General features: G+C 43.7%; 1 protein-coding gene across 6 annotated transcripts in view; it reads right to left on the bottom strand.

Annotated features, from left to right (window-relative positions):
* usp43a (ubiquitin specific peptidase 43a) overlaps positions 1 to 26,090 on the bottom strand; it is a 142,834-nt gene that overhangs the window by 108,823 nt on the left and 7,921 nt on the right. For all 6 annotated transcript variants that reach the window (XR_001479425.2, XR_001479424.2, XR_001479426.2 and 3 more), the window contains exon 2: positions 16,730 to 16,876. Coding sequence is in view for 1 of the 6 variants with exons in the window: in XM_015356133.2 (XP_015211619.2) it covers positions 16,730 to 16,876 (147 nt within the window). In the remaining 5 variants the exon portion in view is untranslated. The remainder of the gene's footprint in view (positions 1 to 16,729; positions 16,877 to 26,090) is intronic.

Raw genomic sequence — 26,090 nt, 5'->3', positions numbered from 1 at the left:
GGAAAGGGGGTTAACTGATAAGGATTGCAGATGCCAGCTAGGAACCCCCCTGGGTGTAATGTTAAACTGACCATTTGCCCAGAACATCGTAAACTGGCCAAATACCATGAACCCCCCTCTTTACCATCATACCGAGTGACGTCAGAAACGGAGAAGAAAACACTATATAACCCAAAAGTTTGTAACAGTACGTTGAACAATACTTCGGTTTTGTTGTTTCTTGCGGGAAACAAGACTTCGGCTTTATTGTTCCTTGCATGCAATAAACTCATCTGTTTCACTTCATCTCGGGATCAAGAACCTTATTTCTTCTGTTACAACAACGTTATCAATGAGAAAACTTAAAGCAATAAAATAATTTCCACAGAAGCATGCTAATGGGGCAGGTAATCATTAGCATGCAGACACCATTCACCCATTTATTTTTAAGTCAAATTCACTTAGAAATTAATTTAAAACATTCCAAACCCAGCTTGATCCAATTTTATATTGGTGCTCCCTGGTTTCCAGATTGTGCTAAAATACAAGGTACCAAAAGCCAAAGGAAAATGCTTGTGTTTCAGCCTAATGTACAGTATTATGATCGGCCATTGAAACGGCTCTCTGACTCAGGTGATTCATTTGAGCAGAATTTTAATGCCGACGTTCTTTCAAACTCCTTAATTAAATCTCACTGTCTGGCGGTCGAGAATCAAATTTGGGCCTATTCAAGGACTCCGATATTGCAAGGCGTTGAGGAAGGGATATTCAGGGGAGAAAGAATGAGCATGGGTTTCAAATTAGTTTCACCGTCCCCAGTCTCATTCCTTTATTCAGAGCAGCAAAAAAAAACACATTGAAGTTAAAAACTGATAAGAAATCCCAACACGAGAAACCAAGACAGCTAACTACAGTACATCCCTGGAACAGTAATTATTAATGACTTTTTCAAAGGCACAGGTGAGTCTTGTAACTTTCATGGTGCAGTACAAGTTGTCAGTTTCCTTTGAGTTTTGTTTAATTGGACACTACATCACAAGCAGGAGAGGCAGGAGCTGACAGGGTGGGAGTGGAGCTCTGTGCAGAGGCGGGGGGAGAGAGGAGGTCCCCGAGCCTTCACCTCCACCTTCACCAGCCAGACACTGCTCTCCCACATCACGAAGCAGAGAATAGACACTACCCGTTTAAATAAACATGTACCCTGCCTCCAGGAATGAGCATTCGACTCCCGTTACATTTTGTCTTGGTCTGATGGTTAATGATGAAGCCTCACGGCTCTTCAGTCCTGGGTTCAATTCCAGACACAGGGTCCCTTCCGTGTGGAGTTTGCATGATCTTCCTGTATACATGTGCGTTTTCCCTAGGTGCCAGAGACACGCAGTTAACTGGTGTCTCTGCCCCCACCTGTGTGCCCTGACCTGCACTGGTGACCCACCCAGGGCGTGCTCCTGCCTGGGGCCCTGTGCGTCAGGAACAGACTCCAGGATGCCAAAACCTTTCCCAGGAATCAGCGGCTTTTTGATGAAATACATGGAAAAATGGATTTGCTTCGCAGATATCCAGGGTGACTCACAATCTGTATGCACACACAGTGAGGTAAGAAATTGCTCATCTAAATGCCTAAATCCTAAATGTCCATGCCATTGTCAACTTTATAAATTGTAGGTAAAAACACCTATGTCCTCAGAGCATTTTGACAACCACAAAATATTCCACCCCTTGTGCTTATGCACAGGAACCCTCAGCTTCCACACGTGAAACGACTCAAACCTTCATGCCATGGCAGCTTAATCGTCAGCATTGAGGTCGCTTAGTGAGCGTGTGTCGGGGTGGTGTAGGATTTGCTTATAGGCAAGAGCGAGGATGAGGAAATAGTTTTTATGAGTGGAATCCATCAGCTCTGTGCTACGATCGGCTTCCTCCTGCAGCTCCGCGGCAGTGCGAAATTTCTGCTGAGCAGGTCCGCCCGAGAGCGCTTCGGAATTCTTCAAGGGACGGGTACAAAGACGGGGCTCTGAAAACTACCCCTAAACCACCACCACGGACGCTGACGGGCAGAATGAACAAGGCCCAGCAGCTGAAAGGAAAGGGAAAGGTCAGCGATAAAGCAGCAGGAAAAGTGCTACCAGTGCACTAAACAGGCTGACTCACTTCCACTCTTTCAGCTGCGCACTGCTCTCGGTAATGCGGGCTATTCAACACGGGCTTACCGGAGCGCTATGTTCTGGGCTACCGCGCGAGAAAACCAGACGCATCCTCTCAGTTTTTTTTTTCCCTGCTCTCTGAGCGGCACCCACAAAGAGGTCAGGCTCGCTTTCTCCTGCACTGAATACCACCCGGCTCCACATGCCTCTCCGACCGCTGTAGAGCAGGGCTGTCAAAGCTTTGACGGCAGTTCTGGACAACCCGGTGTCTTCTGGGTTAAGCTCCCAGTTACACCGCTAGTCCACGTGTTTAATTAACTGCACGACTGCAATACTTCTAAGGTGATTTACCTGTATATGTGCAGCTGCCTTGAATGCAGTGAATGCTTTGAGTTTTGAACCGCAAAATAAACGAGGAAACATGATGAGGTCCATTGCTTTATGGAGTGACCCAGAAGACACTACAGCCGTCCAGGAGCAAAGTCTGAGAAGAGCTCGACGGTAAACGTAAGGGCTACACTGGGGCCAGTACAGCACTTTGTTTGGTTCTCGGTGTGATGAGTCTGGAAGATTCAAGAAAACAAAATAATGACAAAACTTCGGAATGTGTCAACCCCTTACGATACAGCACCGTTCTGGTCATGAACAACTCCAAATCACTTGCCCTGGAAAATTTGTTTTCGGCACGACCCGGCACTGAAACAGCGGAATTGGAAAACGCAGATTAACAGCCCTGCAGCCGAGATAATAAGATGGTTGGTGACACAAGCATAAAACTCTGGTGACTATTTTTGATGTCAATGAACACTGGAAGCATTTTCAACTGGGGAGCAGCTGAAAAGCGAATCACTGTCACGCAGTGCTCCATAGCTCTCTGCAGTAGAAAGAGGGTTTTGTTTTTTTTTTAATTAAACTATGAAGCAGAAGCAGCCAAACATCAGAAATAACTTCTACTTAGTTTCTACTAAAAGCAGCAGTTGTAACTGTTGCATTGTAACATGCTGCTTTTTCACAAAACACGGGCTCAGAATTTCAGATGCTTCTCAGTCCAGCACAGGCATAGTTACTCTAGTAACGTACACCTCCAAGCTCCTGGCCCTCTCCTTGTTTCTATGGAAATGCTAGCAGGCCCCATACAAAGGGAGTGCAGAAAAAACCCTGCACAGACGAGTGCTCTTGGCAGCACCTCAGAATGAGCTGTGAGCTGGCAGCAGTCTAGAGAGATCAGGCCTTTTGCTTGGAACCTGGTTAAATTTATTTAGCGCTGAATAATAATTCATAATATGCAGTATTTGCAGATCTACAGCACGGTGTTTTATTAAAATGCATTTATTTTAAATGCATTGTGAAACGTCAAACCCAACGGAAGGCGGTTGTGTCCCTCGTAAGTAACACAGCGGGCAAAATTATTTCCTTCAGCACGGAACCAGAAACCAGCACCGTGGGCGGCACCCAGGGGCCACCAGCTGAAAGGTCTTGTTTGACGCAAAGCAGGAACGACAATAAAAGACGTATGATTGCATAAAATGTAAAAAACAAGAATATCCACATAGAGGCGGCTCAGACACACTGTCCAGGCTTTGAAACTAAAACTGTGAGCAATTCCATTTTGGGGAGGTTCTGACATTACACAAGACGGGTATCGGAATAGCTCCTTAGATCTCCAGTAGTCTGATCTGTTATGAATAATGTACATTTCACTTTCAGAAAGAGCAAGATGGGCGACTTGAGGTCTCGGGTCCCTGACGAACATCAGCAATCACACAGCCCTGTCTCAAAACACCTAGTTGTGCTAGTATCGTGAGGCAAGCAGTCACAGCACAGCTCAGCACGGCTTTGAAGTAAGGTTATTAATGGACGGCCATCTGGAGAGCACAGCAGACACAGCGCCGGCTCTGTTCTGAAATACAGGCACTTACAGGATTATTGTATAAACCAGGCACTGCCCCGGTCAGCGTGCGTGGAACCATAAAACGTCACATTTAGGACATGATCAGAACATAAATTTAAACACGAATGTTCAAGTCCATACATGTTATAGGGATATTTTTAAACACCAGCATACAGAATGTGAATCCTAGCTGTTTGTGAATGTTACACATTTTTGAAGTCAGCCAGTGTGGCTTCTCAGTGGTCAGCTTGGCTGCCTTGTAGCACTGGGTCCTTGTGTTCAGTTCTGGACCTGGTGTGCTGTCCACGTTGAGTTTGTATGTGTTCGTCTGGGTTTTCCTCCGGGAGCTCCCTTTTCCTCCCAAAGGCTTCTGGGAAAAACGGCCCTGGCGTGAGTGTGTATGTGTGTGACAATATCCGTGTCTGCGTGTTCCCTATCCAGGGTTGCACTTTGACCCTGAATTGGATGAAGCGGTTAGTAAAGAGATGCATGGATAAGGACTTGTCACTGCTACAGTCAAACAGCAAGCCGGCAGCCTTTTCTTAACCGAGGAATTACGCCGGACTGAAATCTGCACTAGTCCATCCCTGGCTCCATGAAAAGCACATGACCTTCCATGATCAGGGGCAAAGGGCCAGAACTGCCGGTGGTCAGCTTCTTCCGCATTTTGGGATGCTGATCCATGTACAGTAGCTGGGTACTCCAATTGTAGGAGACCATCTGTCATAAGGTTGATGTATTGTCAGCATAAGGAACAGAGTCAGTAAAATTAGGTATCGACATTAGCAGCAAGTTAAAAAGGCAAATTCGAAGGGACTTGTCTTCACGCTCTGTGTGATCAAGAAGCAAGCAAGCCTACTGTGCCCGCATGACTGCTTAAGGAAATGAAAATTCTTTTTATAAACTAAAAACTATAATCACGCACAGCAGGTCTTGGATTCTTTTTAAAGAGAGATTTTACAATAATCCTGCCAGTTTCAGGCTGATAGTGTGATAAACTGATAAAACACATTTATGCCGTGATGGATACCTTAAAAATTTAAGGTGGCACTTTGCTACCACAAGTCAGCGAGTCCCTTTTGAATTCCTACAGTATGTGACAGACATTCTTCTCAACCGTTTGCAAAGCAACACACAGAACAAGCTTTTTCAGCTGTACTCTCCTGAGAGCGGGGCACTGATTTGTCCAGTGTTGGCCCTAGTTAGCTGCATTAGCTAATGAGACCCAGAACCTCCTGTCCAATCCAGGGTATTTCAATGGCAAACCACTCTGTCATTATTTCATGTCTTGCACTTAATGGCAACGTTAGGTTTTCCCAAGATTGTTGGCTTTGATGCGAGTTTGTTTTCTATAAAGAAAGCACTGCCTGCCACATGTTAAGGAATGCGCCATCGAACCTCCCCACACGAACAAAAAGTTGTGCCTGAAGCAGCAGTTTAGAAGGCACCACGCGCCTGAATCTTTCAGGATGATTTCACAGCAGGTTGCTTAACAATATACTCCTCCCTGACATGTGACAAAGCGCTCAGACTCAGAAACAGGATTAAACCGCACAAGATGCCTGTGTAGCAAACAGCGAAAACAAAGCCACTGCCTCCGATCCCCAGGTCGAAAGGCTAGGTCTTCACACAGCACTGGTTGAAGTGTTCATCATCCAACAGTGTCAGTGTTGAAGTGAGAGAGAGAGAGAAAGCACAGCCATTCAAAGAGCAGTCCACTTTTCCATGACAACTGCTGTTCTAGCTGGGCAGGTCTGTGGGAGACAAAGCCTGTCGATGTCTGTGTGTGAGCAATGCGCCACCCGTGGAGATGCACAAAATAAACGATAACCTGGCCCCAAAACTCTTTTTGACCCCGTCTTTTCTGTGAAGTTAAAAACACAGGATCTTTCTGTACTTGGTTTACAGTAAGCACACGTGATGCTAGTACATGCTCCAGGTATCTCAATGACAAAGTGAGAAACATCTAACTAAAACTGAGAAGCTGCAGTTTATGAACAACCGAATCACAAGAAGAAAACTGCTCAAACCCACGCAAAATATTGATGGATTTTAAGCAAATGTGCATCGTCTCCTTACACATCGCAACAGAAGACAATGAGAGACAACATTATTAAGATTTTGTAATCCCATTACAGGCTGCTGCTGTACTATAGAAGCATTCAGATGGAAACTTGGAGAGAATATATCAGCTTTCCACATCTTCAGAAGATGAAACTATTTCTTTGTTTTAATGTTTTTTTTGTGTGCATCATTTACGTTTTTACTTGTTCTGGGGGGAAAGCACTGAAGAGGTGTAATGGGAGCGCTCTTGTTCTGCCCAGCTACAGTGCTGAAGCTTTACCCAGCCCAGAGTGCAAACAGGGAGAGGGAGAGAGGGAGCAGAGCTGGGGTCCTTCTCCCTCCGCTTCATCCACAGGAGGTTAGGAATGACGCCAGAACGTGGCTTCGTAAATCAAAGCCACAGAAAAACTGCTTCGGTATACCAGGGGTGGGGGAGCTTATCTGGCTAGGGGCTACAGAAGAGATGTGTGCGCTTGGGCCAGTTCTCACAGATCAGGAGTATAGGCAAACAGCTAAAAATAAATAAAATAGAAAAGCACAGTCGGTATATATTTGGTCACCTTACTCTGCTACATTTGTGACAAAGGAAGCTGCATATATTGGACTCATCAGGATGGATTACCAGCAGACAGCGTGACCAATGCAGAACCTGCTTGCCGCTACTCAGTTCCTGCATACAGTAGCAATCCCTCCAGCTGTGGAGGCACTTCAAGGCAAATTAGCAGGAGCAACTATTATTTTTTTGTTTTCAAAAGATCAGAAGATCCCTTATTTATTCTAGGAGTTGGAGTTGGTAAGATTCAACAGAACCTAAGCCCTCTTGAGCTGAAAATAGACCTGAAAACTTTGGCTCATTTATTTGTGATCACTAGAAAACAATGCATTCTTTAAACAAACAACCCTGTCAGACTGTTTTTTGCAGCAATGTATCTTTGTACCAACTGACCCAGTCTCTAAATAACGAATGTACATGTACCTTCTCCACATAAATCTAGCATCTTGAGTCATTTACAGATAGATAGATCACTTAATTGGCCATATACAATTTCTTGTATTAGGAATTTGTGTTTTCGCATACCCCAACTTGCTCTCCATGAGACACATAGACAGGGAGAGAAGCTTGGGGTCAGAGCACAGGGTCAGCTATTTATATGGCACCCCATATAAATGGGGTTAAGGGCCTTGCTCATGGGCCCAGCGGAGTAGGATTCCTCTGCCGGATGCAGGATTCAAACCAGCAACCTTCCAGCCACAGACACAGATCCTTAGCCACAGAGCCACAATTATCTGCTGTCATTTGCAAATCTTTCCAGACAGAACAGTCTTTGTCATTTAGCAAAAATTGGATCCTTATTACAAAAAGAATGACTAAAGAGAAAGCGAGCCTCACACATCTTTCTGTAAATAATGTCAGATATGTTAAAAGCATCTGCTAATACAAGTCAAGACGTTCTTCACAATTTACAGATTAGCAGAGTGTTACTGTAGGTGTTTAGATAACTTTATGATGCAGCTGAAGAAAACAACAGGCCAACACACCTACAGTAGCCCTCTCCACAGACAACTGGAGAGGTTTAAAAGAAGGTCACTCAAAAACAGGTTTGAATACTTCTGTTCTTACTTAGAGAAAAAAAAATGTTAAGAAAAAATTGCCTGTAAAGGTAAGATGTCTCTAAATATTTGAAGCTTTCTTGAACTATTTAAAGGCACTTTGAAATATTTACAGATTTAATAAAATGTTTTTTAAGACCGCGTTAAATATTTAAAGACCGAACTAAATCCATTAGAGGCCTTTAAATGGCATCCCGGGAGCAAAGTGGTTTCTTCATTCACTGCTGAGCAGGCGGCCAGGAGGCCAGAGCCGAGACCTCTTGGTAGTGTCAGTATGTCTCTCCAGGCTTGGAATACATGCTTAAAACATTTATACTGCATGACTTTTGTAGAGTATTTGAGAGTGTCTGGATCGGAGTCTAAAACTGATCAGTCTGCATCTGACATTCTCACTATTTATGGCACAAACTCTTTGCATTTTATGGTCCTTTGTTCCCTTGAAAGTTTTAATCATTCATGTCATCCTTCTGATACTTCAATCACAACAGTAGAAGATCCCAATTCCTCTGAACAGCGGCCAGCCGTGCACACAGCCTCCCATCACGAGACCTCACTTGCCCTTCTGACAGGCAGGGAACCTTTTTTTAAAATAATAAGCCTTAGTACTGTAGCTTCAGTCTCCACGCTGCTTTTCAGATCCGATATTTCTGTGGGATACTGACGTGAACTGCAAAAAACACCAGCAAAGGCCTGCACGTGTTTTCATAAATGTGAGCACGTTTTCACAAGGAGAAGCACTTTTTCACAAGTGTGAGCATGTTTTCAGATTAAGCACCGTGTCTTGTACATCGTTCATTCAGTTTTAACCCCAGCTGCAATTTAGTGCAGGATATCAATCGTTGTTACGGGTATTATTGGTAGCCTGACAGGTCTGCTTCTCTAAAGTTATTTTTTTTATTATTGTCTCCCTCTGAATGTCACTGCAGGGATGAGCTCAGATCCCATGAAAGCTTTTGGTGCCAGACAAGTTGTTCAATTTGCTTTCATCACAACATAACTGCCTGTGCCTGCAGTCAGTCTCCCCGCAGAGCAGAGCAGGCTGCTGCTCCGAGAGACAGGTTCTCAGTCCTTCTTCTTCCAAACCAGCACTATCCTCACTCTGCTTGCTTCCCACTCTTCCTCAGCTTGTCAGCTGTCCTTCCCACTGCCTGACACCCAACTAGAGCACCAAAAGAACATTTACAACTACTTCTCAGGTTTTACACTGTTTTTTTCTTTTTGTAAGGAGAAAAGAACTCTTGGAGGCAGCAAGGAATCTAAACAAACCCATTTCCACCCCAGTACAGCCCTCCAAATGATACTTAGGGTCAACTTTTGGATTGCATCTTTTACCAAAAAGAAACGTAACCTTGTAAATATACAAAACAATGGCCAGAGAGCCTTGTGAATTTTGCTTATTGTTAGCAACCCTCGCCCTAATTTGCTCATTTTCCCCATCAGAAGAGGTACATGTTAAATATGCTTTTCCATACCTCCAAGACAAGCTACAGAAGCTGCAACATGCATTATATATTCATGTACCACAGACTGAAGTCAAATGTTGTTTTTCCTGTGGATCCTTTTAAAAGGTTCTTCCACCCATTGAATGGACATACTGTAAGAACAGTTACACGAAAGAAAATATTGCACCTCTCGCTCATTTGGGAATTTATTAGCTAATGGATCCAAGGATTACTGTACATCCAGCTATTTTTTTTTTAATGCGTGAATGTTACGGTTTCTTCATGATGTCAGGATGAACAGTATCTCCTGTTCTTGGCACTTAATACACATGCCATAGTTACAGAATGGCAACACTAAGGACAGATATTTCGAGAATTAGCCGAGAGCTAAATAATACTTTGCCCCCTAAAGGATAAAGTGTTTCATAGGGTTTCATACAAAAAGAGGATGAAAAATTCTAAGTGGCTTGGCCCGAGGCACATTTCTAAGGCATTTTGAGGATGTGGTTGTTACAGGTTTTATTTTGTTTTAAATTTCCTTTTATCGAATTGATTTTGAGCAATTGCTGGGAAAAAAAGAGTTCATCTTCCATTAGAAAATACCGACACAACATCCGCACAGTTTACAGCTCAAAGACAGCAGCCTTTATATTTTTGTTGCAGAACAAATGATTTCAAAAGAACCCAGATGATGCCTTTTGTCTCTCACGGTGGCCTTGATATCCTGCTGCACAGAAATCAATCAGAACAGGCCAACACCACTAAAAAAGGGACTGGGAACAGCCTCTTCAATCATTAACTCCTCAGGATCTAGTAAATAGAGCCACACTGCGACCACGGAACTGAATAGATACAGCACCTAAACGGATAAACCTGAATAATGCATGAAGCACACTTCCAGAAAAGGAAAAGCACGCCGAGAAATATTTTATAAGGCGCAGATCTAAAAAGTTTCTTTGCTCTGTTAATCGTATTAGCTGGTACTGGTGCTCCCAACCCCAGAAACTCTGTCATCAGCCAGGATGTTTTAACACCGATAAAAAGACACTTCTAATAGACTGGTCTCTTAATGTTTCCTTAGCAAGGCGCTGAAGGGACGGGAGAAACTCTTCTCCAGCTTGTTTTCATTTCGAGGCGGCACAACACAGATTTTTATCCCTTTCCCCATTTTTTCACTCTAGTTTTATTTAAGTATTCAGAAAAACTTGCCGTTTGCATTCCACACATCTGAATTTTTTATAACAATTTGCTCACAAAACTGTTCCTCCAAAACTTCCAGCCCTGCGGAGACTGAACCAGCTGAGACGGGCATTGCCAGGTGTCGCTGGTACTGGGGAAGAGTCACTGACTCAGCCTGCAAGACCCTTCAGGGGCACAGGGCTGACACAGCTTCAAATCCTTTGGCACAGCCTAGAAGTGTATTGATCTGTTTAACTGGCCCTGGAGATACAGGACAGCATCCCTGACTCAGAGACCTCAGACTGTTAAAACATTGATTTCATGTCCACAAAGGAGAAGCAAGACCTCATCATTACCATACCCTTCTAGATTTGTTCACCACCTGACAACAGCTTGTTTGTCATGGGTCGCACACTTTTAAATCGGGCATTGTGGAGGCACACTGTAAGCAGACCAAAAAACACACAATTTAATACACTCATTCGACAAAACCTGATTAGTTAGCAGCCTCACTGTGGTGGGAACTGGGCTTGAGGGACTGAGAGATTGTTAAAGCAAAGCACTCAGTACCCAGTAGGATGTGGAATTTGGCTCTGGTCTTTTATTGAGCATTATTGTTTATTAACTGGGAAGCAGAACTGGCCAAAGACACATCACACAAGGGTGTGGAGCATTCCCCATCCACTCTCTTCCCATTATTCCCACAGGATCTCCTTCGGAGGGGTCCAGTCAAACTGCATGCATGTCTCTTGGGATCCATCACTTTGTGCTGGGGCAGCTCGAGAGAAGCAAGGCGACGTACAGTAGAAGAAAAGGAGAATAATTGTTTTTGTGATCCTCAGGGACTTAATAAAATATTGCATGTCCCCACGCATGCTCTGCTTCTTAATAAAAACCCGTCAGAGAAAATAATTACAGGTGTCCAGGTCCGTGGGGGGTCACGTGCAGAACTGAAACGCAGGTTCTCCCAGTTCCACTGCTTTTCAACAGGCCTGTCTGCGGACCGTCCTGGCGAGGGTCACCCACAGAGTCTCCTACGCAAACCAGCCCCTCGCTGGCTTCCACTCAGTCGAGTCAGCCTCGAGACTCCCAGGCTTGTGGCTGGTGGACACGCCAGTCTTGCAGTTCAAGACTGGAGAAACACGGGTCTCTGTAGATCCCTGCGAAAGCAGTAGTTGCTATGGTTTGTTTTTTTGGGCCAGGATGAGTAAAACTTCAGAATAGGAAAGGGAGCAAAGTTTACAAGGCATGTTCCCCCAGTCCGCAGGGCCAGAACAGAGAAATGTATATCCATCACCCCTGGTGTCAGCCTAAGGTCAATATTACACTGCGTGCTCTATCAGACTGAAAATAAACCCTGTGGCCCATTAAACTGGTGTCTGTCACTCACTGGTCTTATTATTGCCTTTTAAACAGCAAGTTAATACATTTGCATTTGACACCATTTAAAAGTATGGAAGCCGAGGTCCATTGACTGCCAGCAAAGACACGGCGGCACCCAGAGACTGAATTACCAAGTCAGAGCAGTTTACATCAAGGCAACTTTTCAACGCCCAAGACAAAAGGGCCAGCCATTATCAACACTTAAGCTGGAATACATGCATACATAATAAGCCCAGAGCAACATTAGGGCACCCAGACCTTCTGTTCTCATAGAAGGCTGAGAGATAAGGATTTAACGGGGGTAATTTTTAAAAATTATGAGTGGAGTTGGAGTGGGATTATTACTCTTTAGCAAGACCAGACTTGAACCTCATGCCAGTCAAATGGCACCAGCTCTCCAGATTCCACTCTCGCCTCCCATTCCAAGCTTTTCATCTGCTCTTTATCCAGTTCTGCGGCTGGGTGACACAAACCAGACCTCCGCTCGCGGCGCATTCCTCCGGCATAGGTCAGAGCGTTCCAGACCCCCTCTGAGGGTTTTCCGAAGAGCAGCGACAGACACACGACCCGCGTGTCCAGCTGTCCGAAACCCTTTCTCTTTCTAACAGACGGCCTCTGAGATTAGCTGCCCCCTCCACCACCGTGCATCAGTCACTGAACAAAACGAGCTGGGGATGAGAAAATCACAGCAGGATTCAATTTATGGGCTCCTGTGACATATTTAGGGGAGGCTGTAAAGCGAAGGATGAGCTGTTCTAAAAAAACACACATAAGAACTTTTTTGTCCTCTCTCTTATTTAGAGTTATCACTTCTAGGTCACCAGGTGTGCCACCTATACCGTACTGCAAGTAAGAAGCAATTCTGTCTGCTTGCGTGGTCCTGGCTACAGTAAACAGTAATGAAAGACAGAACAAACTGAGTCCATACCTGAACAGAACCGTTCCCCAGCACTTGACCTACACATCATTCAAATGGACACTCCATCCAAGCATGAGTTACAAATGCTCTGCTCTTGCCCGTAGAGGAAAATGAGAGCTGTTTACTTCAATTTAAAAAGTCTGTTTGGTATAGCTGTATATCACAGCTACACAGGCCGATGCTCTGGTAATGAGGGCTCTGTAGAACAGACAGGCTCACACCTGCTCTGATACCTCATATGCTCCATTGTATTGCATCTTGTAATGGCGCCAGACACAAAAACGCTTGAAAACTGGGGTCTCAAATGCTTTTGTAGCCTATTCCTTAGTTCACTGCGCAGTGAAACTGAAATCTAAAAAATTGCAATAAGATGCCAATATTTGTGAATGTCAGGAACTTTCACAAAATACTTCAACTCCCTGAATATAAATCACAGTCTAGAGTGTTAAAGAATATGCCACAGCTCCAAAATAACCATTAGTTCCGTTTGTGTTTTTTGCCAACCAGTAGGGGGAGCCCTCCTATCTCTCAGGGCTTTTCACTGGCTGTCAGGCACTCCGGGGCTGGAACAATATCAGCCTGTCATCTGCTTAGTTCCAGAGGAGATGAACTTTACTTGGAAAACTAGCAGCCATAACTCCGGAAGATGTCACAGTTTATACCGAGACGGATCAAAAATCATATATAAAAACATGCTCAAGCGTCTTTCCTACACAAGCCTGAGTAACTGGAAGACTTGTGTTTTGCCTCTGCGAGTATTCTCACCCCTTCCAACCACCATCTGGCTCAATTCGAGTCTCTTGCTATATCATCTGTCCTTGCAGTCCCTGGCAGGCAGCTGCCTCCTAGCAAACCTGAGGACTTCAGCAAAGTTGCGGGGTCCAGATTTCTATTCCATAGACGGCAAGGACCTCCAGCTATTTGCAGCTTCAAAACTATTCGACAGGGAAGGTTTGTTCATCTGCAGTACAACACCGAACACTGAAGCAGTGGGGGAAAAAAAAACACGCTGCCAAAGTGACAGCGCTCTTCTTGAATAATGCTGGAAGGCCACTTTAATTAGCTCCTGCTGCACGAGCTGTCTATCCATCTTCAAAAGTGAGAATACCTGAAAGTTTTCCTAGCCCCCTTTGATTTTTTATCTCATTTTCTTTTACAGCTCTACTTGCCTCGCTTGTAGAGAGAAACCATTTCACCACCTGTATTTACATTTTCTTGCAAATCGATTTCAAACACCTGGGATGATACGATTATCTTTCGGCTGTTATTATACTAGTCTTTCATCTCAGCGCAGGCACCTTTTCACACTAACGGTGTGCCAGTCTCAAGAGGCGAACGCAGGCAAAATTGGGATTCTGTCCAGACAGAAGTCAGACTCAGCTCTTTGCCTGGCCTCCTGCACCATCTCCTTAACCACAGCCGAAGAGCTCAGCCTTTTCCATTTCTCACACTAAGCCTATTATAATAATTCCTTAGACTTATAAAGTGCTTTTCATCCCTAAGGATCTCAAACCTCTTTACACATAGAAGGTCCCACTTCATCCTTGTCAGAAGTACCACATGGGTAACGCACAGTACCCATACTGCACCAGGAGCCCCACTAGGCAACAAACCAGGGGGAGGAGTGAGAATGTAATTCACCACCTGAATTCAGAGAGAACAATACCAGGGTTTACACACGGCCTCTTTCAGAAAGCACAATTGATCTTTAATGTCATCGGGTTTCGGTTTGCTGTCACCTCCTCTCGTGGTAAAAAAAGATTATTTCACCCTTTGCTTGTCGGTCTACAAAGTTCTAACGGAAATTCATTCTTTGTATTCTTAACTGTTTCCACCAAGTAGGCAATGGCTACTTCTGGAATTTTTCCTGTACAGTTGAAAGCCTTTTTATGGAAGGAAAATTGCTCTACAATCATCTCAAGAATGGGAGTTTATTTTACAGGAGAAGAAGCTGCCACCTTACCAAACCTGAAGGGATCTTTAACTCTGATGAGTACAGACTGGTGTGAACATGCAACTTTGCAATCTGGATTCCGAAAGAGCATGCAGACACACCTACAACATGTCCTAACATCAGTTTGATCACAGAGATCACTTCCAGATCCGCATTAAAGCACAAAGTCTAGGTCACAAGTGTAAATTAAGAGGTCGACGCTTTTAAGGCTGGAAATAGAAGGCATTTCTTTATTCAGAGAGTCCTGGCATCTGAAACTAAGTGCCTTGGCTGATTGTTGAAGCTGTCACTCCAATGTGCTTTAGAGAAGTGCCTAAATGAGAATCTGCAATCAATTAGTCACTAGCAATCAAAAGAGCAAGATAGGAAGAATACAACTGAAAATGGTCCATTCTTCTATGACCTCATTCGAACTTCCTACAAAACTGTAGAATTAGCCATCTCAAGGTAGGGGCAGGGAGGTAAAGGGGGATTAATTGTTCAAAAAATCAGTCCCTGCATCTGAACACAGAATATTAGCCAGGGCAGAGAATGCTAGCTTTGGCCACAAACAAGCAAAAAAATCACTTCCTTTAGAAAACTGAAACCCTTGATTGGTTTGGGAAACAAGCATGAATGTTCCACACAGTGGGACCTGGTCTCAGAAAGAGCTGTGAATGCAGGCCAGGCAATGGAAAGCAGCACGACCTCCTCTGAGAAAGAGTTTCCTATTCAGGTATTGAAGGAAGACCATCTAAAGAGACCTGTGTTCATCAAGCAAAATACAGCCCCTCATTATTCTATTCAGTACACAGCATAGGATTTCATCTGGTTCATTAAGGCACCCAACCAAGTAACAAGAAAGGGGCACACACAGTTTTTATTTTCATTTACACTCACTTGTTTCAGATCTAATAAGGCTTTTTCTAAGTGGCTTGCCATCTTTTCTCACAAGGCAAATATTATTCTTTCACTGCGTGTTTGAAAAACTCCACAGTATTCAGCACAGGCAACGGCCCAGTGTTTGAAGTTGGTGCAGCTTTCCAGTTGGTCTAATTTCTAAATAGTTCTGCTTTTGCTTTGAGATTTCAAAATGCTTAAGCTTTTGCATTTTTCAAAATCAATGCAAGGTTTTTTGAAGTTACAGGTAAGGTCCTGCAGGGAAGCTTTAAGAAAAACCAAGATTTGCTCTTTGAAAGGAGGTTATTGCATCACATTCCATGCTGAAAAAAGGAGTAAAACAACAACATTTTAATAAAGAATAAACAGCTCTAAGTTCTATTTGTGTGCTTATAAATTCCCTAACAGCTTTACGGAAACTATTTAGGTGTTTCACAGCACCAAAATGCAAGGAAAACATCATCCAATTACATCATTTTATTCTTTATTCCATCGGCAATATATTTAAAAGATCTTAAGGGTCGTCACCATCCAGAATGTTGGTATCAGCAGTTCTTAGCCTGCCCAGCCTGGAAGAAACCTAATCCTGAAGATGTGTGAGTCCCTGGAGTGTGGGCGCCAGCATTTCCGCCTCTCACAGCCGAGATAAAACAGCCAGGAGGGCACAATCGCAGCTGGCCAGCCAGTTGCAAAGAGAAATCAGCAGGCCCCCATGGAAGGCACGGCATTTTAATTGAGAACAATCCCCCTACTACAATTCCTCGGCATGGCACTCTCCAGAGCGCTCCGCGATTTGATTTTGTTGCCACCCAGCCTTTCGGCATGCATACAGCCCAACTGTATCCCTCCAGGCTTTGTGAAAGCATTCTATGGAATTCGCACTGTAAGGAGACATGCTCGCGCATACTTGCACACTGGCAGAGGATGCATTGTCTGCGCTTAGGCGGCTGTGGACTACAGCGCTGCAGTTTTTTTTTGTAAAAGTAGCACAGAAGCTGAATTATTTATCTGGCAATGCAGGAATGGTGTCTGCCTGTTAAACAAACCAGCAGTCCTTAGTCACTGGGCGAGGATGGGAGAAGCAGCTTTCAGCTCATACGTGTCAAGCTTTCTCTTTCTCATGCACTAAGCTGTCCCAGCGGGCTACATCTGGGCATCTTGTGCACTCCCATACATTCCTGAAAGAGGCTAAGCTACTGCAGAACAGATACGGGTGCCCGTGTTCATGGTGACAGCCTGCTCTCTGTCACTAGGTGGTCTTCTAGGAACCAGGGACTCTCTTACCTTCCCAGTAGCTTTGGTCTTGCCGCCGTTGCTGTTGGGAGAGGAGTTGACGTCCTCATGGACTCGGTCCAGCAGCCAGAGCAGGAATTCCAGCGCGTCGTGCTGGGAGTTTCCTCGGAACTGGCAGCCGTACCTCGAGACAGTGTTCTGGGGAAGGAATCGTCGGAAACGATGGTTAGCATACATGGTTACTCATTCAAGTACAGCAGGTAAGAGGGAAAGTGGCAGAATCACAGCAGGAATAACAGAATTGAACTTTTTATTAAAAAAAACTTTCTAATCTGGGATTTTCATGTTTTGCTCAACCCACGGGATTGGAAATAGCCAGCTGTGTTTTTCCATGTCTCTTGCCAGTTGTTCAGGGCTGACCAGAGGAGGGGTTTCACCCTCTCTGATAGCAGCATGAGCCTGCAGGGGGCGCTGTGTGACAGAGAGCCCTGCCCAACTATCCCTCCCTCCCCTCCCCACAGCGGTGGTCAGCCTCTTCCTGGTTGGCCTGTGCCCAGATCCAGACTCGAACCCCTGATCTAGTTGCTCACCAAGGCCCCTGGAACTCGGCTGTATTATAATCCAACAATCAGCATTCACACGATCATGTAAACGCCTCTGTAAGAAAGAGCCACCCCAGCCATTAATTCTTGATGCAGAAGGCGAGCAAACATTTCCATGCCCAAAACCTAAGAGTAAATATCAGGAGGGGAAATACTGTTGCAGCTACGATTCTCTTTACACAGGAGGATTTTTACTCTCTAGTGGGTTGGAACACATTCTATACTATACTTTTCAGAATGGAATAAACCCATGCTGAACTTGTTCTATACTAAGGGTCATCAAAGTCATTTCAGAGTGCCAATAATCAGAAGTATAGATTTAAGATATGGGAGTAGGGTTCAAACAGCATTTTTGTGAAGTGCTTCCTTTTTATATTAGATCACACATGTAGTGAACGGAATGTTTTATAAAATTTTAAAGACTTAAAAACAGCATTACAGGGCCATTACAGGGAGATTGCTTGAGTAAAGAAAATGTGATGCTATCCATAAGGCTTAACTCAGTATAGCACTGATTCACTTGGACGTGCAAAAATGTGCCCAAACAGGAATGACCTGCCAGCTTTGTTTTGTGCATATTTCATCCTAACCTAGAAGGGCTGGCTTTAATCCACAGAGTGTCAATAAAATGTGATGCACATGTTTTTTTAAAGTGGTCTCAATTTTTTTTCTGAAGCTTTAATGCACTCCTAGTACTAAACAATCCCTCACCCCCTGTATTGGACCTGAATCTAAAATGTAACCCAACACAGAATCGGTATCGCCAGACCCTAAGCCCAACAGAGCAAGATCTAGGGTGCAGCTCCTTGAAGCACAGAAACTGCTCGGTTTAAGGCGACATCCTGCATTATCTCTTGTTCCATATCTCTGTACTCTTTCATTCAACACACCAGGGTGTGTCGACACATCTGACTGAATGACTTCTTCAGGAAATGACAAAAGCACTACCACCTTCTAGTCTGATCTTAACAGATCTCAGAGGCTAAGCAAGTCGGGCTGGTCACTGCGGTAACCTGGTTTGGTAGCACACACAACAAAAACAGACTGAGCAGGACTGAGAACGTAGGCACCACAATTACTGGGGCACAACAGCTACTGCTTTCGGACCAACTACGTCAAACAAAAAGTGCAATAGGCCAATATACTCACTGACTGCCATAACCACCCCTTGCACAATGAGTTTGAGCTCCTTCCATTTAGACCACCTAGTTTCAAATGTAACAGAACTAGGTTATCTTTTATTCCCACAGCTATTAACCCGCTTAATTTGGTCAACTGATTTTACATTTTACTTAATATTTTTTTTCTTTATCAGCATACATGTTTGTTAATGGACTCGTGTTGTGTTAACTCTATTGTGTGTTGTGTTATGTCTTTTGCGGTAAAGCCAATTTCCCATCTGGGACAGTAAAAGGAAGTGAGTACTTGGTTGCGAGACTGATTACTTGGTTACTGATTTCCAGTAGGTATCCGTCTTTCTTCTGGACCAGCATGGTGACAGGACACACTGAGCAGGAGGTGTCCTCCAGATGAGATCCGGGCTAATTCAAAATTCGAGATCCTGCCATACAGGCATTAATATTGTGCTGTCTGCAGAAACCAGGCCAAATTCAACTGTTTGTAGAATCTGGCCTCCCTATAGTATCCCCTAACTGGCAATGTCTCCCTTCTCTACCTGGCCTGGGGCTGCTGTTGCAGAATGGTTACTCTCCGTCACCCAGATGGAAGCTGCATGGCAGTAGTGGATAAAGTTCAGTAGGTCCCCTCCTAAGTGCAAAGTGCTTTTGTATCCCTCGGGATGAAATGTGCTCCATGCCGTAAATGAGAGTAATTGACTGCAAAACATATCAAGAGCTGTGCCTATTACCCTGTCAAAATAAGAAGCAAGTATAGTCAAAAGCCGATATAACAATTATTAACAACACTAAAAACAAAACTTTTAAGATCGTATTTACAGCAGGGAGGTAGTGAAGGACTAGCCTGGGCAGTTTGGAGAAGGCCACTCTGAGCTGCTTTGGAAGCACTATATTCACTGGAATCTGGAGTCTGCGTCTCCCTTCTACAGAAACCTCTTGTTCTGACCTTTGCCACTTCCCTGAGTGGACTGTCTCTACGGAAAACTGGGCGAGCTCATAACATCATCCCACGAATTCTGACACGAGACAGAACTTGCCGCATGCCGCTCAAAAATGACCTGCAGGAGGAAAAAAAAAAAGTGAGCTAGTGCGACACATCCATCAGCACACCAGCGCTAGATCTGATCTTTCTCTTCGGCGTTCACCTCCCTGCGGAGAGGAAACACTCGTCTCTCGTCTTCACGCGGACTTGTGTTTCCGCTCCTCTGACATAGCTGGGGAATAAAAGGCGCCAGGAACAGTTACTGGGTTACTGGATCATGCTGGCCACTTCAATTAATTAAGCAGTTAATTACCTTAATTATGACATCGTCAGGCACCGGAACATATTGCCCCCAGCGCGAGATGCTCTAATTGAGAGAACCTCCCTGGTTCCTCAGGTCTGACCAAGGTTATTCAAAAACCAACAAGAATTTTGTCTTTGAAAGCCACTATTAGTCACTTTCCAATATACAGCATGGGCGACACAGTGCTTGTAATTTTAACAAACACAGAGTCATTGTATCAAACAAGCACTGTCATTAAACTAGTGAAACAAATGTAAGCTTTCGCAGATATGAACGAATAGTTTTTGGCTAATGAACAGAATGCTCTCAAGACACTGCTCCAGGCTTGATGGCTGACCTTCGATTCACACAGTGGCAGAGCAGGCAGAGCTACCAAGCTGGAGAGCAGAAACAAGCCTCAACTAGGCAGCTCGGTTCAGGAACAACCTCGCCCGATGAGAAAATCCGTGTGGGAATGTTTATTGGCTTCAGAAAGCAGCTGAAAGCCACTGGGCTAGGGCCCAGCCCCCTTGCTGCAGGTCAGGGAAGTCAGGTCCCCCACACAGAGAGAGAAGGGAACCCAGGGGGCTAAAGGGTGGAGAGGAGGTGAAGGAGGGATCTAGAGAGTCAAAGGTGGGCAAGAGAGAGGGGCTTACTGAGGCATTTACAGTTTTTTTAGGACGTGGAATAGACAGAGTCAAGGTAGCAGAGGTGAAGGAGACACTTGGTTCGTGTATACAGTATTTTTTCCCATACTTTGATTAAAATCACCACTTGTGGGTAGGAGAGCTAATGAAAATGTCTTGTAAAATAAAACAAGGTGCTGCATTCCACAAAAAAAAGAATCCCTGCACACGACACAGAAGATGCAGCACAATGGTTCACCGAGCAATTCATTAACTAATCCTCCTGAAAACAATATGACCGAACATAAAGGCTACAAGACACCTTTTAACTCATCTTGACAGAATAATTCCACTAGTGGTGTCGAACACCGTTAGTTACTCATAAAGGGATAAAGGAGCATGCAAGAAAATATGTTTAATACTTATATGGGAGTCAGATAATAGCAAGTCACAATCTGTGGCATCATTTTTCAAGATAGCAAACAAACCACTGACAGTCTGCCATGGATGAGCACTGGCTCAGTTGATAAACTCCAATCTAAAAGTGGGAAAAAAAAAAACTTTCTTCCATGAAAGCACTACTATCGAGGTTGAGTGACAAGACAGGCAATTCTAAATTCTATGTAGAATTCATGCTACAAAGTAGTTTTTGCATCACCACTGCAGCTACAATGAGTGCCCAGATATTAAGTTTGTCACAAAACATGAGCGTGACTTTTGTTTCTTATCGCTTGCTTGGTAGAAATCCATCCAAAAATATATACATAAAGAGAGAATAATTTGTACCAATGAACACCCTGCTCACCGCTGGAACAGTTCAGTTATTAACTGTCAAGTTAATAACAAATACGTTGTTTCTGCCAGACTGTGTATTGAAGAGATGTTGGGAGAGGCTGCCAGGACATTTCTTATTTTGTTAGCACCTTCTAACCCTCCCACTGCCCCTGCATTTCAGTGTAATCAGCTACACTCCTCACACCTACATAATCTGGATTCAGAAAACTGCCGATATTGCAGTTTGTTTCTTTGCCCAGATTTCTAGATGGTAACATAAATCTAGCAGGAAAAAAAAGCACCAGTACAAAAGAAGTTTCCAGAAAGACTAATGACGGGAAAGCAATCTTCCCTGAAACTGCAATTACAGTACAAGTGATTTATCTGCATATATCAGAACTCAATAACAGTCATCAGAGATGATTTGCTTCATTTAAAACTACAGTTTCTGCAGGGTCACTGCAATCTCTGCCCCTGGTTTTGCTTACTTCTGTCTGGCTCTACCTTGACGCAAGTCGGGCTCCAACCACAGAAATCACGTTAACGGAGACACGCGATGTCAGTTCAGCCCAAGCGGCCTTGCTTGTGTGAGATTGAAATGAACATTACTTCTGCGGAAAGCAGGCCCTCTGTTTGTAAACCAAACATTACGGAGAACATAGTACTTAGTAAGATTAATTATTGAAAATATTTTCTCAGGATCCACGGTAGCATGTTGCGTCTAGTTCACGTTAAATCACCACAATACTCAGGTCGCAAATTTTGCTGTCAGTTTAAGATTTGTTACACTCTGCCATTTAAGTTCCTGTGATTAATTTCACTTCCTCAAAATTAAATGTGTAATAGGCAGCACTGAACCACAAATCCAATTCCTGCTCACATTATTTCCCTTTCACGTTGTAACATTTGGGGCTTCTGATATCCATTTCAATATCTCAGAAGGCACGGGACAGCTATAGGTGGCCTGGTGCAGGCTGTTTGTTCCTTAACAATACCAAAACCCAGTCGATACCCATCATGAATTCCCCGGAGCTTTGGCATTTGACTCCACCACACAGCTTGGGAGTTTGCTCCTCGTGAAGAATCAAGTCATGTTTAAAGGTCGTCCTGAAGTCTCAGCGCAGTTCTGCTCTTTGCTGAACCTGTAGCAAGTTCCTGGGAGAAAGCACAGTGTTTACTTTCCCCTCTAATCCTTATTTACACATTTTCATGTTGTCGGGGCTGCACAGTCTCCATGGTGAAGAGGCACATTGCTCTGGTTTGTGGTGAACAGTCTGTGGTGACAGAATCAGACGCTGAAATTGCGGTCCTCCTGCAAACAGAGCTGTCCAACTCTAGTCCTGGAGGGTATGAATAATATGAATACTCATTTTATTAATGTATCTCACTTGCCTTCCTTGAAAAATATATAAATCTGATATTGTCATGCTCCTAATAAAACAATATGTGCACGCCTTAAATAAAACAATCAATCGACACTCCTGTAACCAATATTCCACATGGGTGCAGAGATATCTGTTGGGGCTTTTAAGTCCTGCTGCTTGGAAATATTTCTGAATTATATTTTAAATGAGAGCAAGTTTTCTATCAAAGATAGAGTTCCTACAATATATGACTATCACAAAAACAAAAATTTGGGTCATAAGTGTTACAGCAGCAGCACCTGAAGAGCTGGGAGATGCTGTTAAACTGGTCCCGTTAAACCAATTCCGAGTGGATATACTGTAGGCTGTTGAAAAAGAAAACTTACAGATTCCCCTTCTCTGTAGAATTACTCCTAATTTTTAGAGATTAGAGAGACTCCTCACCAGTTTTCCACAGGACACAGAAATGGAAAAGAGGAGAGCAGGTAGATATTATGCTTTTTACTTTGGTATTCGGATTCAAACAATTAAAAACCTATTTGTTAGACTATTAGGAATTTTAGATTATTGGGAAATGGCCCAGACATTTCAGAAACAATCTCAACACTATGTGAAGATTTAAAATGAAGTGTAAAACAACTGTTATCTTTCAAGATCTTTCTTATAATTGTATTTTTCCTGTTACACTACAGGTGTAACTTGGCTACTGTATGGTCACAATGATAAGCAGGTCTTTCACTAAATAAAAAAAACAAAATATTGGCAGTCAAGAGGCGTCTGATTTCGCCTGATTGTACTTCGGCTTTCGACGAAGTACATATTCTAATGTTTTCGACATGAAAAAACAAATCATGACAATGCCAGAGAAGGAAACTCTGCTGCATCTTCGCACTGTTACAGGAAGGTAATGAGTTTAGATTGCTTAATGGTTACAAAAAAAACAGATTTAGAGTGCAAATTTCACTTTCAAATTAATCTGCATGTTATTGTATATTGAAAAAGTTCCTGTGAAAACTACCAGGCAGAACTTTAATTTGAATCAGAAATTATCAAGGGTATCACACCAAAGAGAAAAATTTGCATTTGTAAGGTTTTAATACAGCAAAGATGTTTATCCAATAGTCAAAATTCAGCGATCACAGCAGTCTAATGTGTCATAATTAAGAAATGACATGTTCCAGATTGTAACTGTACTTCAATGACAGTACAGTGGTACAGACTAGAATTTTCATAAAGTATTTGAAACCGTGTTTGGACTGTTTTGCCATGATTCTCACCATTACAAGCAGGCAAAAAAAAACTAACAGAAGAATGTGGAACGATGTTGTGTTGTTTGTGGTTGCTCACTTGCAATGAGGTTATTGGCTAACTCTTCCAAGCCCTAAGTGTTACACTGTTCACAGTTTTCATTTTCTCTAACCTGGCTCCTTGGCATTCCTCCCAGTGGACTATGTGCCACAGAAACTGAAACCATAGGGCTCGTTTTGCCACTGGCATCTCATAAGCAATAAACCGAAAAATGAGTTTCAGGGGCTGTAATTTAGTCATTAAAAAGCAAACTCTGAAACAGTCATTTTTGCAACCTGTGCTGAAGTCCTCCCTTCGTTCACAGTCCACGAACTGCTGCCTTTTCTTGAAGGAATGTGGCTTAGATAACCTTTTGCACTTTTGAAACAGAAACCCAAATGGTTACTATATTAAGGCGATAAAAAAACTGCAGCTTCACCACGGAAATGTTGCATCTAGTCCAAAAGTTGCCCCCACAGCCTTTTTCACTTCCTAGAAGCAACTTCCCACGTGCAAAAATTGGCAGAGATTTTCAGTTTAGAAAATGACCTTTCCATTTTTTTTAAAACTAAATTCAGTCTCCCGAGCTCATCACATAATTTATTTTATTATTATATATATAGTAAAATGATGCTGTTAGATTTAACAGTTACTGTATAAATTGGCTGTGAGTAGTTTATTCTCTGGGACACAGTTGTAGTCAACAATATTGCCATTTGGGACAATAAATCTAAAAACACAGGTGATTAATTACTCTTAAATAGATCTTCAGGCTTCAGCTTTTTTTTTAAAAAGACACAAAGACCTCACCTGCCTGGACCCTGTATAGGCTGAACCCTTTCTAGAAAGGTAATCTGTTTTGCATTTAATAATGTTGTTTATTTTTAGAGAAAATGAAAACAGAGAAATAATCTTTAGTGCCTGCTCATGCTCAATTTGAGATTCAGAAAACTGCAGGACTTTGAGGGCCTCCCGCCTTGCTGGGATAGGCTCTGAATGGGATGAAACAGTTATAAAACGGATGGAGGGGAAAATGCAGGAATCCGGGACATATTTCAGTGATTCAGCTAGAGATACGTGAAGGCGCAGCCTGGAGATGGGGAACAGCTGCACTGTATCCAAACCCCCACTACGACTGTGATGCAGAGATCTTTCAATCTGGGGTGCTGAAGCATCATTCAAATCGAGAATAAGCCTAAAAAAAAGAATGGTAAATTCAGTCGGGTTTTCATGTGTACAGTTTTAGATCCTCAAATCCTTGAGCAAACACACAATAAAGGCTTCAGCATATCATGACATCACAGGCTTAATATAATAGCTTAAGTGTTCCGTTGAAACCTAGAGGCAGTCATTTGTTTTATCCAAAAACCTGCATGTGCAAAACCAAATGATTACCATGCACGCAATGTAGGGATTGTGGAGAGATTAACCGTGTCTACAGCTAGACGATAGACGATAGCTCTGCATCCAGCCTAACTGGTAAAGCTAACATACGGCCACTTGCTTGCAGAACGCAGCCAGGCACCAACTGAGCAAACACCCAGTCAGGGGTAAAGGGGAGCTCTGGCGTCTCTGTGCTTCTCCTGCTCTTCCTCTTCGTCAGGCCTGTCATCTGATTAAGATGCCCCGAAAGATACGACTGCACAGCCTGTGCTCTCTTTCCTGCAACCCTTCCCCTTACGGTCATAGCTAATGCACAGCTCTGAGGAAAACCAGGAGGACATCCCTCCTTCAACCGCCCCTGACGCTCTAGCTGTGTGACAGCTTCAGTGCAGGGACAGAACAACGCAAGCAAGCGCCTACACAAGTGCAAAAAAAGGGAAACAGCCCAGGGACTGACAGGGGATCACACAGCGCTGAGCGGCTGTGAAGCGTATTCCTTACCACACCTGGCCCACCCTCGCCAGACAACGCTGCCTCAGGGTGTGGACTGTGTGGAAGTGTCGGCCGTCAAGCAATATCCCTAAAGCAGCGCTTTTTAACCCCCAGTCCCGGAGGACCCCTGTGCCTGCCAGTTTTCATACAGCCTCAGCCCTTATTTACCCAATTGACGCTTTGATTGAATTCATTACATTTTTAATTCATTACCGCTGAAAAACAAGACGTGCCAGTTAGCGGACTGGGAAATCCCACAGGGAGGAGGACCAGGATCTCTTCCCGAAAGCCATGAGTTAACCGGGGGAGAGTTTTTCGAACAACTTAACATTCCCATTCCTTTCCAGGAGATGGAAAACAAACACCCTCACACCACATTGTGCCGAACACAAACTGGCAGGCATAACGTGCCACATGGATATCTCAGCTGTCAGAACTGGCTTCACTCAAAACCTGCTGGGTTTTATTTTAAAGGACTAGTGT

The sequence above is a fragment of the Lepisosteus oculatus genome, chromosome 9 (assembly GCF_040954835.1).
Source record: "Lepisosteus oculatus isolate fLepOcu1 chromosome 9, fLepOcu1.hap2, whole genome shotgun sequence".
Lineage (NCBI taxonomy): Eukaryota > Metazoa > Chordata > Actinopteri > Semionotiformes > Lepisosteidae > Lepisosteus > Lepisosteus oculatus.
The sequence above is the reverse complement of the archived record's forward strand: the minus strand, read 5'-3'. Positions and strand labels throughout refer to the sequence as shown.